Source organism: Podarcis cretensis (assembly GCF_951804945.1).
Source record: "Podarcis cretensis genome assembly, chromosome: 4".
Lineage (NCBI taxonomy): Eukaryota > Metazoa > Chordata > Lepidosauria > Squamata > Lacertidae > Podarcis > Podarcis cretensis.
The window spans coordinates 42969887-42984010 of record NC_137173.1 but is presented as its reverse complement, the minus strand read 5'-3'; the positions used below and the strand labels follow the sequence as shown (position 1 = coordinate 42984010).

Sequence of the window (14124 nt, the reverse complement as noted above, 5' to 3'; positions counted from 1 at the left end):
AACAAAAAAGTGAACCAACTTTAGACTACAAAATGTATACACATGAAAATACATGGCTAAGGTTTTTATTTCATTTTTTATCATATTTGCTATCCTTTTTTTTATTTCCCACATATAGTAAATCCCTTGATCTCCTCTAGCAACCCTCACCTAAATCTTCTACAATTCCAAACCTTAATCCATGCATTCAGCCCCCTTGCTGCATCAGGTGGTCTTTCACCTTTCTCTTCAACCCACGGCCCTCTCTGTCATGTGCTGTGCGGAGGAGGCAGAAGAAGCCGCTGCTGCTCAGTTTCCAATCACAGTCTGCTTGGTGGAGGGTTCCCTGTTCTCTTCCATAAACAGAAGCTGCTGTCCCAATAGTCAAATCAATCAGTACTAAGTCTGGCAACTGTTTCCCCATCAGAAGCGGTGGCAGAGAAAAAGTTCATAGATCATTCTTGCTGGGGGGGAAACAGGGTGGAGCTGCAGGCCTTTATTAATTGCTTCTTTCAGGCATTTCCTCTGCCCCTTCTTCAGTCTGTTCATGCATATTAGAAGAGAGCTTTTGAATCTACCTAACTACAACATGACCATTTTTAATCCATGTCTCACTGAGCTGCCTTATCATTGCCCTGAGTATCCACTTCCTAGCCATATGGAGGGTTTCTCTGATACACCTAATTCTGGAATCAAGAGGTAGGTTTCATCAGCAGTATGTTAGGTTACACTGGGATCCACAAGGAGGAAAACAAACATCATATATGTAATATACATAGGAGTATTTGCTATCAAATTTCTGCATGGTATCATTTCTCCTTACAATATGGAATGGAAATGGATAAGGACTGAGCTAAGATCCAATGAACCAGCAAAGGGGCTGAGATATACCTTCTTTGACGAGGGCTACACAGCCCACTAATGATACAGTGACATGCCAGCACTAGAAAGGGTAGGAACAAAACCCTGGCAAGCAACATTCAGTTTGATTGGTCACAAGCTGCCCAAAGCTGCTTTTGAAATATCCAGACCCTTGTTAATTCACCACTCTTCATTCCATCTTCGGAGAAGTAACTCATTTCCAAAGTCTGTAGGATTATCACAACAATATTGTGAATTGTTATAAAAGCTGGTTTATTTAGATGTTCAGTTCCAGAATCACCACTTCCAGATTAAGACATTTAAGCAGACATCTTGCCAATCACACTTACTAAACATCACAGAACTGTTTCTTTCCATTCTGCTTTTGAGAGAGCTGCCCTTTCACTCCTTGTGATTTATTTCCACTCAAGGACATGCTTATAGCACAAGGGTTGTTTCTTGGGGCTATTTCTTGCCTCTCCTTTTGCCTACGCTGACATATTTGGTTCTTGTCAAAGAACTGATAATCCATCGCAAAAAAAAGATGGCAATATGCCAAATACTTTGCTTTCGTCCATCACACAGTGAAGAACTAAGACGGATTCAGAGTGCCATGTGCTTTTCAGGAGCCTGCTTATGCGCCAGGTAGAGGAAGAGGATGCTGGAGAGAGCACTGACCAGAAATATAACATCAAACCAGCGGTGGTAGAAGTTAAACTGTAATTCTCCTAGAACTTCCGTAATGATGGTGCGATACTCTGGAGGCATACTCATTCGAATCAGAAGCACTGAAGACACAAAATACATCCCCTGCAGAAGAGAGAAAGGAAACATCAGGCATCCCCATTTCCAGCTGCTTACATAGCTAAGAGTGGGCAAGAAGTATCTGTTCACCATTTGGGGCTAAAACACTCACCATTATTTGTGCCAATAACAGAACAATGACATTGGAAGACTTGCTGCTTGAGATAGCATAGAAAAACTGGAAGACAAAACACAGAAAACCATCTATATATAGATATATAATCCAATATGTTGTTCTAAGTACAACATTCTAATTAAATTTCAAGGGACAGTAGAAATGGCTATTCTGTTGCATAATGTCATTGCTTTCTAACCAACAAAATGGTCCGTACAACTCATTAGCTGCCCAATAGAAACGGTTCCAATTCCAACAGTCACTTATATACCCATGTTAAAGACACACTGGGAGCACTCTCTTGCCTTCACCAGTGAAGAATGTGGCTCAGGGTGGGAGACTTGCTCAGTATGACAACACAAATCATGAGGTTGGTGGAACTACATGCTACGCAGCCTTTCTCAACCTGTGGGTCCTCAGATGTTGTTGAACTACAACTCCCATCACCCCTAGCTAGCAAGGCCAGAGCTCAGGGATTATGGGAGTTGTAGTCCAACAACATCTGGGGACCCACAGGTTGAGAACCACTGTAAGGGGAAGAAGGGGATCCACCTTGTGGTGCTGCCTTTAGTGTTTGCGTGTGTTGTGTGGTTCTGCCCCCAAATTCTTAAAAGCTAAGTTCTGATGAACGCACACTTTTCTGCTTATACTCATTATATATATAATAAGACCATGTACAGGCCTACCTTTGTGAGTGTAATCAATAAACCCCTGATAGAGGTGACAATAATTATTCCAACAAGGATAAAGGAAATATGCTGAGACCAGAATTTTACCTGCAATAACACAGAAAGGAAACAGTTAAGCTCACAGAGATGCTCATATCTACAGAGTATGGATTTAGTAGGCTGCTTATTTTCAGATATTGTTTATGCATTCAATGTTCTCTGGAGAAGTTCAAGCAAGAATATTTTCATATAAACCTATAGCAGATAAACCAAGAGTTCGTACCAGGTTGGTGTACACAACACTGGATTTAAACTTCTTTTTAGAGTGACTAAAGGTGTATAGGTGTTTAATCTAGGCCAATGCATTCTCTAGTACCTAAGATAGTACTGCCATCTTCTGGGCAAACAGAAGACTGGAACTTAAATTTTAAAGATGAATAGTTCTATTGAAAACCCAGTGATACATATGAATTTTCTAAAGTTTTAGAATCACTCACTTCAATACCTACAGATTTTTAGAAGTAGTTAGCACATTGAATTAATATCCAGCTCAGAACAGAGTAGAATAAAATAAGAATAAAGGAACACTGAAGAAAGAAGGTGGATTTTAAAATAGTCCTCACATCAAACTGGATCCCCAAATAGTTCACAGTTATCTCAATTCCTCGTGTGACTGGGTCTGTCTTTCCAACTCTGTCAAAGACAATATTGATTGTTGCCTGTTGATGAGAGAGAAAGAAGCATCATATTACTTAAGCTACCTTCACTAAAAACATCACACATACACCGCTGCTTTCATGGGAAATTGCCCAGCATGGTAAACAAGCTACAAAGCATGGATGTGCATACACATACACATGCACACACACACACATGCAAAGAGACAGGCAATACTGCCCAGTGATACTATGTAGTTATAAGATGAACATCACACTCTGGCCTCAAAATCAGTCTTACTGAAATTCAACGAGAGGTCAATTTTAAAAACTGCCTGAACTCTAGCTGCTGAATAATATTTACATGTTAAGATTACAAGATGCAGAAATCTCTCCTTCCAAGCACAGCCTTTGCAAAATATAAACTGTCATTCTAATGGCACAGATACATACCATAAAAATTTTCCAGACACAGTAGATTGAGAAAAAGTAGCCCAGAAAGTTAAAGTATTTCCCTTGGAATGTTTTAGAGTATTCTATCCTCTCCTGCAAAGAAGAAAATGTTCAGGTTCAGGAGGCATCCAGATGCATTCTAAAACCAGCACATCATATCTCATGGGTTTCTTAACATGAAATAAAACAATTTCCATCTCATACAGACCATGTGACAGAAAAAGCAAGCAGGCCCCTTTACATACGAAGAATCTGTGAGGTGCTGCCAGAGCCACGTTTGCATAGGCCCTGGAGAGTATAAATTCAAGTGACACAACAGAATAAGCCCAGGTCTCCAAGCTTCCAGGAATGCCCTTAATGTTACAACAACATGCATGCTCTCCCTTTCAATAAGCTTCAATATGGCACACATATTGACCACTTGATGAAGCTTTGATTAATAAAGGGAAGCACACCTGCACTGATCACTATCTACTTTTAGGCACCCGGCAAAACTTTGTCTCTTCCACTAAGCCATGGGCCTTAAATTATCTGCAGAATTATCTACTAAAGTAAGTGGGATGTGTTATGAATGTATTTTGGGCTTTTACTCTGCTTTAGTTTTATGTTGCTTTTTAAAAGTCACTTTGAGTTAGATTTTTTTAAAAAGTGATCACGACTTGCAAATAGCAATAATATGAACAAAAATATATCTAGACTGGGATAACCAAATGCAACATAAAATTGTGGTTTACTCCAGGGGACATGATCCGAGAGAAGGCTAATGGCTACTTATCAGAGTATCATAAAGCTACGTCTCCTGCAGTGGCGTAGCGTGGGTTGTCAGCACCCGGGGCAAGGCAAGTAATTTGCGCCCCCTAACCCGTGGATTTGCGCCCCCTAACCCGTGGATTTGCCCTAACCCCAGATGTTGCGCCCGGTGCGGCCGCCCCCCCCCCGCCCCCCCCACGCTACGCCACTGGTCTCCTGTATCGTGTTCGCTTGCTGGTAGATTTCTAAAGTCTTTTTTCCCTTTCACCCACCCATCAGGCATGAGAACAGTCCCCCTTTGCCTGCACCTTGGTAGCATGCAGGTCAGCAGTTTCCAAGAAAAGCTGCTGACTCAGCTCCTCCAAAGCATCTACCTCCTGCTGGATAACTGCCAGATCTGGTAAATGACAGTTGTCAAGGACAAAATCATGTATAATACCATCCAAAAACAATACATATTTCAATGTTCCTTTTCATTCCTGAGCTATCGCATGAAAAAAAAGCTTTGACATTTTCTGAAATAACAGGTCCTTTCTAACTCCTGGGCTACAAATCAGAAACTGTACACTGCTGCCACCTGCAGGATTACAACCAATGATGCACGTTGTATACTAAAATACAGTGGTACCTCGGGTTACATACGCTTCAGGTTACAGACTCTGCTAACCCAGAAATAGTAACTCGAGTTAAGAACTTTGCTTCAGGATGAGATGAGAACAGAAATCGTGCTCCGGCGGCGCGGCACCAGCGGGAGACCCCATTAGCTAAAGTGGTGCTTCAGGTTAAGAACAATTTCAGGTTAAGAACGGACCTCCAGAACAAATTAAGTACTTAACCTGAGGTACCACTATATACATATAGCAATACTAATCCAAGGCAGTTTTATCAGTCCCCTGAAAATCATGTTGCTGTGTGTTTTCTGCCTCATGTCACTGGGTATATCCAGCAGACAGGAAAAAGCACAACTGTCATTGCAGTCAGGCAAGGAGGCACATAGAAGGGAAGATAACAATGCATGGTACTGATATATCGAGGCTACGCAACTAAATCCATGCCCATTTCCATATTTCCCAAAGGCCAACATCTATGATAATTTCTCACTTATGTAGAAGTGGGCATGAGCATAAGTGCCCCCACTAGATCAGGCCCTGGTGCTTAGGCTTGAGTTAAGGGTTGTTCACTCTGAGGTATGCTAATCTCAAGGAGTGGAAGGTAAGGGATTCTGCATAGTCTGTAATCTGCACAATAGTAAATGGGATCCTTACATTCCCCCTTTCCCTTTTATCTTAACTCAGCTCCGTTATGGTTTCCCCCTTTCCCATTCCCCAAAGTAGAACTAAGGAAATAAAGGATACTTTCGCTGCCTGGTGAAGATGATGCCACACTTTTTATCATCCCCCAGAAACCAGTGGGCTTGTTGTTAACTTCCCCTCTCTGGAACATGTTTCTGTGAACCATCGCTATCCTGATTGGGAGGAAAAGTCAAGTGCTAAAAAAGAGAGATACAAACTAGAACCAAAAACCAATCATCACATTTCAAAGTTTAGATTTTTCAAAATCTGGAATTCAGAACGTTGCTATCAACGTAACAGACGAACTTTTGAAAAAGTGTATATTAACACAATTCAGGAAAGTGGTAATCGTGCATTTCCTAAGCAATATCAGTAGCTGACTTCCATGTCATTAGGTAAGAGTCAGGAGGCCTCCACAATTAGGTACTGATAAATTTTATTTTGCTCCTAGGTAATAAAGATAATACAAAGCTTTTCTGCAGACTTCAGCTATTAAAATAACAGCATTAGTTCACAAAGTTTACGTTTATTTTACTTATGTCATCATTTATATGCTATCAGTACAGCTCATGTCATCCTGAAACAATTCATCATAATATAACATAGAAACTTCTTTACTGAAAACATGATCAGTATTATTTATGCAGTTCGCAGTTCTACCCATGAAAATCAAAACTTGGGTGCCTCATGGAGCATATGAAACAGGCACAACATAGAGGCCACTTCAACTGACTCCCCTTCCTGTAGCATCTAATTCACATCTAATGGCACAACACAAGGGTGGTGGCAGCTCAAGGCACTCTTGGAAGAAATGGATACGAGTCATTTCTGCATGGTTTGGGGACCAAAGTAGCCAAAATGGAAGCCCTTTGTCAGGAAAGGAACCCACTTGTGGAATCATCACCTCTCTTGTAAAAGGCAAGCAGCGACCAATTATGTTCATTCTGCGATTGCTTAAAACTGAGTTTTTCTCCCAGGCCTTTGCAGGCCTTCAATATCTACCTCCTGTGACCTTGTAACATCTGGTATGGGTTGTTTTATATTGGTTTTTATTTTTGTAGAGCTCTTATATTTTAGCTTTATCACAATTTTAATAAGTTGTATTTTTGTTAACCGCCTCATGTTTTTTTTTAAAAAAAAAAATAAAGAGCTAGTATAAGAATATTTTAAACAAACTCATTCCATCCGGTTCATCAGTTTTTTAACTATTTTAGCTCCGTTATTCTCTGATCCTCTAAACGACAGAAATCATCCATGAACTGGCAAGTTTGTGTAATGAAGTTACTTCAAAAGAAGTAAAAGGATTTCCTGCTGTAGTTGGTCTCACCTTTTCTTCTTGCTGATGATCATGTCCATGGTTTGGAGGAGACGGCGCTCCAGAGCTAGAATGTCTGCATCTGTCACGTTCCTGTAACAGACACCCATACAAACCTATTGATATGGTTCTGACTTCCAATAATAGTAATGTCCAACCCAAAGCTTCCCCAATTTTGAGCCACTCCTCTTAACCCAGTTCCAGTGGAGCATAATACAGTAGAACCTTGGGTTGCGAACGTGATCCGTGCGGGAGGCACATTCGCAACCCGCAGTGCAGCGTCTGCACACGTGTGCGTTGCAATTCAGCGCTTCTGCGCATGTGCAAAGCGCGATTCAGCACTTCTGTGTATGCGCAAGCGCCAAAACCCGAAAGTAACCCATTCTGGTACTTCCAGGTTTGGTGCGGTGCGCAACCTGAAAATGCATAACCTGAAGCATCTGTAACCCAAGGTACCACTGTACTCATATTCTAGATAGGGTCAATAAAAAGACTGCGCGTATAATGCTAGAATCAGCATCCCACAGAGGGGATGGGGGTGGAACTACCAACTCTGAGGAGGCATTTCTGAAAACTTGGCGCTGAAGGAAACAAAAATCAGGAAACACCATTTACCTGAGAAAATAAGACATATAAGTGTATGGGCAATTGACTGCACCAAACCCCGAAAGTAGAGCCATGAGGGTCACCCCAATCACTCCCACTCGACTGATGAGTTGTTCTATGGATAGAATTCCTAACAGAAAAGAAAATATTAAGTTAATTCTGTCACTATGTTCTCGAGAATACAGAAAAGCACCATAGTTACATTTGCACAAATCATTTTGTTCTAAAATTCCTAGCATAACTTCAGTTATTTAGCATCTACTGGCATAATTCCAAAGCGATGTGAATACTCTTCTGTAAGGATACTAGAAAACATGTGCCATCTCATACACCTCTTGTGATAAGCAAAGGAATACAGGAATACTCAATTTCTGAAGGACCCACCATGTGCTGAAAAATTCTTTCTAGAAATAATAAATTTTATAGGTCAGGATTTCCTCAGGACTTACTATTTTTACAAAACGAGCATGTGATTGCAGGTGTCTGTTGCAACTTTAGAGGGCTAAAAAAGATCCTGGTGACACAAGCAGCATCCAAGGCTGCAGTCCTAACCCCACTCACCTGGAAGTAAGCCCCACTGAATTCAACAGGTCTTACTTTTGAGTAAACATAGTTAGAACCGCAGTCTAAGAAAGAGACCTATGAGTAAATATGCACTGGATTGTGTGGTATGAGTATCTGATCTATCAAGTGTCAACAAAAACCACTCATTAATTCAGAGATCCTGACTTTTCCCCACAATACCATTAAACATGAGGGTCCCTTTTGTCAGCACAGATCAAGCATAAATAGTCAGGTATGCTATGTACAGATACTGTACGCTACACACAGAGATTCATTTCAGGGAGCTCATAAGCAGCAGACAATGAACTGAAATGTTGTATGAAACTCACCATGTTTTGGACTGAGGATAGGAAATGGATCCCCCAGTTTCCAGAAGAAATACATGAATGTTAGCCAGACAACACAGGCAAAAAGCAGTCTGTGTCTGTGCACTAAAATTAATAACAAAGAAAGTCAAAAATTATTAAGGTCGTTATCTATTTGGAATGACAAGTGTTACTTTGGCTGGCAACCTAAAGCGCTTGGGCCACTATAGTGTTTTGAAGTACATGCAAACTTACACAATCGGATGTTGCTCACAACAAAGTAGCCGATGTAAAAGGGAACCATGAATACAAGGACAAGCAAAATCACACAGAGGTTCAACTTCCAGTGAAAATACCTAGAGCTGGAAAATAAAAGAAGGGCTGTTCACTACCAGATCATCACCACAGAGGAAATTTTAAAATCATTCTTAATCATTTACAACTTGACAGGACCAGAACAAAACAAATAAATAAGCCCATCAAAGGCATTAAGGTGACAGTCCTTCTGAAACATTCTAACATTAGCTGCTATGCTTACCTGCTGTTTAGGACCCCTAGTATCTCAAAAATGATAAGTTCAAACATGGTGCAGGAAAACGCAAAGGTGACAGAGAAGACAACCTGTACAACATACTGCCGCACCTGTAATAAAGCCAGTAGAGCAGAAACAGAAGTCACTTCCACAAGCAAAGTATTTGACATTCATTTCTGAGTGGAAAGAAAATGTCGGTGCTTTAAGATGTAAACATATAATGGGACCTATACCCAAGTTCTCAAATAAGCCTTTATTGATAGGTTAACAGATAATTATTTCACCTCCTGTAACTATTTTCTGTGACATCTGATTAAATGCAGAAAACCTTTTTAAAATTGTAAGCAAATTAACTCTAAACTGTGTTTTATGACAACTGATCAAACAAACATAACAGTAAGGAGTCCTAAAGTCCACTCCAATGCATAACTACTCACAACTATATCTCAATGAGGTTTGTACTCAAATGAATGTGCTTAGGCTTATGGCCTTAGTAGAGCAGGTGTGCAGAGCCTTTGGCCCTCCAGTTCTTGCTGAACTACAACTCCCATCATCCCTAGCCACTGTCCATGCCTGCTGAGGCTGATGGGAGTTGTCATTTGTTAACATCTGGATTGGTATAAGGTGGCTTCCTAAGTAAGCCCCTGAGTTCAAGAGGGCTTCTTCTCAGGTAAGCAGGTATAAGATGGTATAACAATCTGAAGGAGTGAGATTCCCAGCAGAGAAACTGCCAGCCAGGGCAGAAGGTGGAGGGACAGGCTTTTTCTTATTCTTCCTGTCATGGTCAGTTTCTGTAAGGTTTCCCTCACTGACCACTATAGGAGAAAATAAATCCAAGGATGGCAGAATTTTGCAGCCAGTTTGGGGACATTTCAGGAGAACAAGGATGCTTAGGATCCTGCAGATCCACTGACATCTGCTTCAGGATTGTTTCCTAAATTATTTGAACTCAACTTTATATCTTCCTATATTGGCAGCTTCACTTTCAGGTCACAATAAAGTTACAGTTGATGGTCCCCACCTCATAATCTTTGAAGAGCCGACGCATGAAGAACAGCCATCCAAATCCAAAGAAGAGCACCTGCAGAGGGACAGAAGGGCAGTTAACGGTTTCAAATTTTGCCGTTTCAAAATTCTGAAATCTTAAAATTTCTTAGTACATGCAAGTATATTTCTGCTTTCAAAGTAAGATACTTGATACACTAAAAAGTTTTTAAACTGTGGTGTAACTAGATTGGGATTTGTTTCTTCCTAGAACAAATAAACAGTATTGTAGTGGGGGGGGGGAGAGGTTTCTAAAATATGAAGCCATGCAGTGTTAGAAACTGAGATTATGAAAACTAGTAGCTAAATAGCACCTTAAACCTAGGTTATGGGTGCAACAACAGAATGTCTAGGTGTGCTTTTTTATAACAAGAATACAAAGCTGAAAATAAACTGCAGATAAAATATTATGTTCATTTTTCACATGGTCTAGTGTCCTTCCCCTGCCCACCCCCGTAATATTCTTAAGAGGGTCTTTTCTCCAGTCTTCAGAGAGTAGCTGGACATGGGGTGCCAGAAAAGCATTCTCCTTTCCTTCCACTCTACAGTTTTAATCTGAAATCTCAGGCACAGTACTGCACACAGAGATAAGAAACTGCTCACGCTAATGAAATTCCCTGTTGCAAAATGCACCTTGAACAATGGGAGTTTCAAACACTGAAACCATGCCACATGAGAAGATAGCAGCAATACTTCATCTATTTGTTCTGGCACATTAAAAACAGAAGAGAGTGGGAATCAATATACTTTTTATTCAAGGTTTTGAACTTCTGTAAGTATGTGTCACTAACAATGCAATCCTATTGTATTTGTTTATGCCACCTTTCAAGACAAATCTCTTCCAAAGTGGCTTGCATAACAACACCATAAAACATTTTTTAAAATACATATATTATCCAACTAAAGCATAGCAGCAGTTTAAAAGTCCAGCATACAACTTAAGAAAATGCTGATTATAAACGTCTGTTTCAACATCCTTCAAAAAACTAACAAAAGTCTGGCCATAAGTACTTGAGTTTTGAACTATTTGTAAACGTTTATTTTAAAGAACTGTAATCCACCCTAACACACTAGGACACCCAAGATATGAAATATAAACATGGTCATCCTTACAAAGGAATTTCTTGTGCTCATGACCCACATGTGTTTTTGTGTAAATGAATAGGTTACAATGTGCTTTTACTTTTTCTTATGTTTTTAAGTTGCAAATCCCTTAGACACCTTTGGTGTAACAAGCAAGTAGGCAGTTTAATTTATAATAATACCACAAACCAAGTATGCCAAGAACCCCACAAGCAATCTGAAGAGCCATGGATAAAAATGGACCCCATAAGCCACTTCTGAAATGCAGCATCCCCTTTAACAAACATGGGAAACAAGTTGAAAGCTTGCAGTTGGCAGGGAGGGAGAGACAGAGAGAGCGCTTGCCACATGATAAGGTGGGAGGGCCCTAGCCCACCTCCCGCTCTATTTTGGCATAAGCTGGCAGAGGCCTAGTCTACAGATGCTGCACAATGAGCTAGCAGAACAGGTGCACCTCTTCAGAGTACAGGTAAATGTCATTGCTCCTGGAGGTTCCTGCAAGTGAAAAATCTGGAAAGAGAGCTCTGCAAGCAGAGAAGTTCCAACCCAGCCCAATCCCTTCTGTGCCACTGGGCTTGTCTCTCTTTTTTCCTTTTTATCATATTGAAGCTACTGGAAAATGTGGGTCTCTCCCCCCGCCCACTTTCAAAAATGGTACAGTCCATCTTCCTCCCTCCACCTGCAGCCGGAAGTGGTCCCGTCCACCTTCCTATCGCCTCGTTCTGCCGAGCTTAAGTGGAATGAGGAGACTAGGAAGTTCCAACTCCTTTTTCGGGGGGGGGGGGTGACATAGCTGTGGCTGCGTGGGGGGGGGGGGACAAAGAGGGAAGGAGCGGGGGCCTCGTTACCTGAGATACGACCATGATGCTGGAGTCAATCAGGAAGCTCATAGTGGAGAGAAAACCCTCCCGAAGGGGAGAGATGCGTCTCTCTCTCTCACTCAACCTCTCCCCCTCCCCAAGTCCCAACGGCCACTTCTCCCCTTACTCAGTCGGGCTCGTGAGCGCCAGCTCAGAGCACCTCGGCTTGGCCCCGCCCCCTTTCCGCTGCCTCATTACCGGGCGCCACGATCGGGGAGGCGGGGCCACGGAGTCATAGGACATAGAGATAGGAAATGAGAAGAATAGCTCATAGCCTTTTCTGGAGGTGGAACTTCCCGGTTTCTTTATGTGGCTTCCCCAACCACCTAAAATAAAATAAAACGAAATTACTGTAGATCTAACCTGCTGGAGGAAAGCATGAACTGCCTGTGCTGCTGCTGCTGCTGCTGCTGCTGCCGCCTTCGGAAAAGCGGGACACGCTTCTGCCCAATAGCAAATACTACAGAAAAGGGTTTTTTGTAATATATATTTATTTTTTAATATATAGAGAGCATTCCGTTGTTTTCTATGGGTAACTCTCATTTGCAACCCAGGAGAAAAAAGGCAAAATAGGGTCTAAATATATAGAGACATCCACCATACATCTATACATGCTATATATATATATGTATGTATATGTATGTATATATATATCTATACATGTTTATAGCTGGGACCTTAAGAGATAGGAAATAGAGCCGCTCACATAACCTGCATTTCCGGTATTAAACTTGCGCGAGTCCCATAGAGGCGAGGCTTTGGGGGATCAGGAGGACGGAGCTGAAGAAGCGAGCGGGGAAGAGGCGAGGCGTGCAAAGGCTGAGAGGAGGGCGACGCAGGGGCGACGGCGGGATTTTTGTTGGCGGGGAGCATTACCTTAAGTTAGCTACGTACTTTTATGGATTTAGGGGTGGGGCAGCTGCCCCTCCCTGTCCCACCCCCTTTGGCTACGCCCGTAGGGCGACAGCGGCTCCCTTTCAGCTGGGAGTACTCGGCTCGCTGGAGGCGCCTTAAGGGACGGCACCCGGCGGGCTTCTCCAGCAACTGGGGTTCCGGTTAACAAAAGGGACTCTGCAAATCTATCTGCCGGTTGTTTTTGACTCCTGTGTAATCTCATTTTATGCCGCTTGCTTGCTGTTTGTTTTTTTTTAATGCACCTTCTCCTATCTGAAAAGAAAATGTGCTGTCGTGCAATTTATTTGGAGATTTTATTCAAGGTGTCCCGGGGTGATCATTAAGTAAAGGCTGGTTTGAACAAAGGCCCGATTTATACAGAGTGCAGGCAGCGGGGCTGCCGGCCTTCGCAAACCAGAAATCGAATACCCGGGTGAAGTGCAAACTTCTTGTACCGGGCTTTATGTGCACATTGGCTAGCTGCTAGCATACCTGAGAAGTGGGTGTATTTATATGTGACAGGTCAAGGTGGGTGAGGGAGTCTGTGTACTGCACAGATTAAACTTGAAAAGGGGTAAATCTGTCAGCTCTTTGTGGTTTGTTTAAAAGTCTCACAGCCTGATTATCTGCTTAAATCAATTATTTAAGTTGCACTATGCTCCCTTTTCACAGGGACGCAGGTGGCGCTGTGGGTTAAAGCCTCAGCGCCTAGGACTTGCCGATCGAAAGGTCGGCGGTTCGAATCCCTGCGGCAGGGTGAGCTCCCGCTGCTCGGTCCCAGCGCCTGCCAACCTAGCAGTTCGAAAGCACCTCCGGGTGCAAGTAGGTAAATAGGGACCGCTTACCAGCGGGAAGGTAAACGGCGTTTCCGTGTGCGGCTCTGGCTCGCCAGAGCAGCGATGTCACGCTGGCCACGTGACCCGGAAGTGTCTCCGGACAGCGCTGGCCCCTGGCCTCTTAAGTGAGATGGGCGCACAACCCCAGAGTTTGTCAAGACTGGCCCGTATGGGCAGGGGTACCTTTACCTTTACCTATGCTCCCTTTTCAGCCTCAATTTCACATCTGTATTTGCAATTGGATAAATGCATTATCTTAAATCAGGTGGGGAACCTCCAGCCTGCAGACCTAATTTCAGGTGTGGGGCAGGTAGAGATGCAGCTGCTAATGTGCAGTTGGGAGCCTTAAAGTGCACTCCTGGTTGTGTATTGGGAAAGGAGGTTGGTTGTCACTGCTGATCTGTGGTGAGAGTAAACCTACTGGGACTGGCTGTGCTTCTGAGTTCCTTAGGAAGGATGCCTGTTGAAAGCAGGGCTAAAGCCACTGCCTGTCATTTTATAGGCTGT

At 42.5% G+C, this 14124-nt stretch overlaps 1 protein-coding gene across 1 annotated transcript; it reads right to left on the bottom strand.

Annotated features, from left to right (window-relative positions):
* Positions 1-49: 49 nt before the first annotated feature.
* On the bottom strand, positions 50-12075 carry GPR89B (G protein-coupled receptor 89B). The gene is made up of 14 exons (XM_079974826.1): positions 11876-12075; positions 9922-9981; positions 8907-9010; positions 8624-8730; positions 8393-8494; positions 7509-7629; positions 6906-6986; positions 5642-5751; positions 4595-4683; positions 3537-3629; positions 3051-3146; positions 2446-2535; positions 1757-1822; positions 50-1650 (listed from the first exon to the last, which is right to left on the bottom strand). Exons 1-14 carry the CDS (start codon positions 11915-11917, stop codon positions 1444-1446), a joined length of 1368 nt encoding a protein of 455 aa, XP_079830952.1. The 5' UTR covers positions 11918-12075; the 3' UTR covers positions 50-1443.
* Between the last annotated feature and the right edge of the window lie 2049 nt (positions 12076-14124).

Bases quoted from the DNA above. Each gene is read 5' to 3' on its own strand.
- GPR89B (XM_079974826.1), bottom strand. From the start codon at position 11,917: ATGAGCTTCCTGATTGACTCCAGCATCATGGTCGTATCTCAG. The intron at 9,982-11,875 runs GTAACGAGGCCC...GTCCCTCTGCAG, and splicing joins GCATCATGGTCGTATCTCAG to GTGCTCTTCTTTGGATTTGG. The intron at 4,684-5,641 runs GTATCCTTTATT...GTCATTTACCAG, and splicing joins ATCTTCACCAGGCAGCGAAA to ATCTGGCAGTTATCCAGCAG.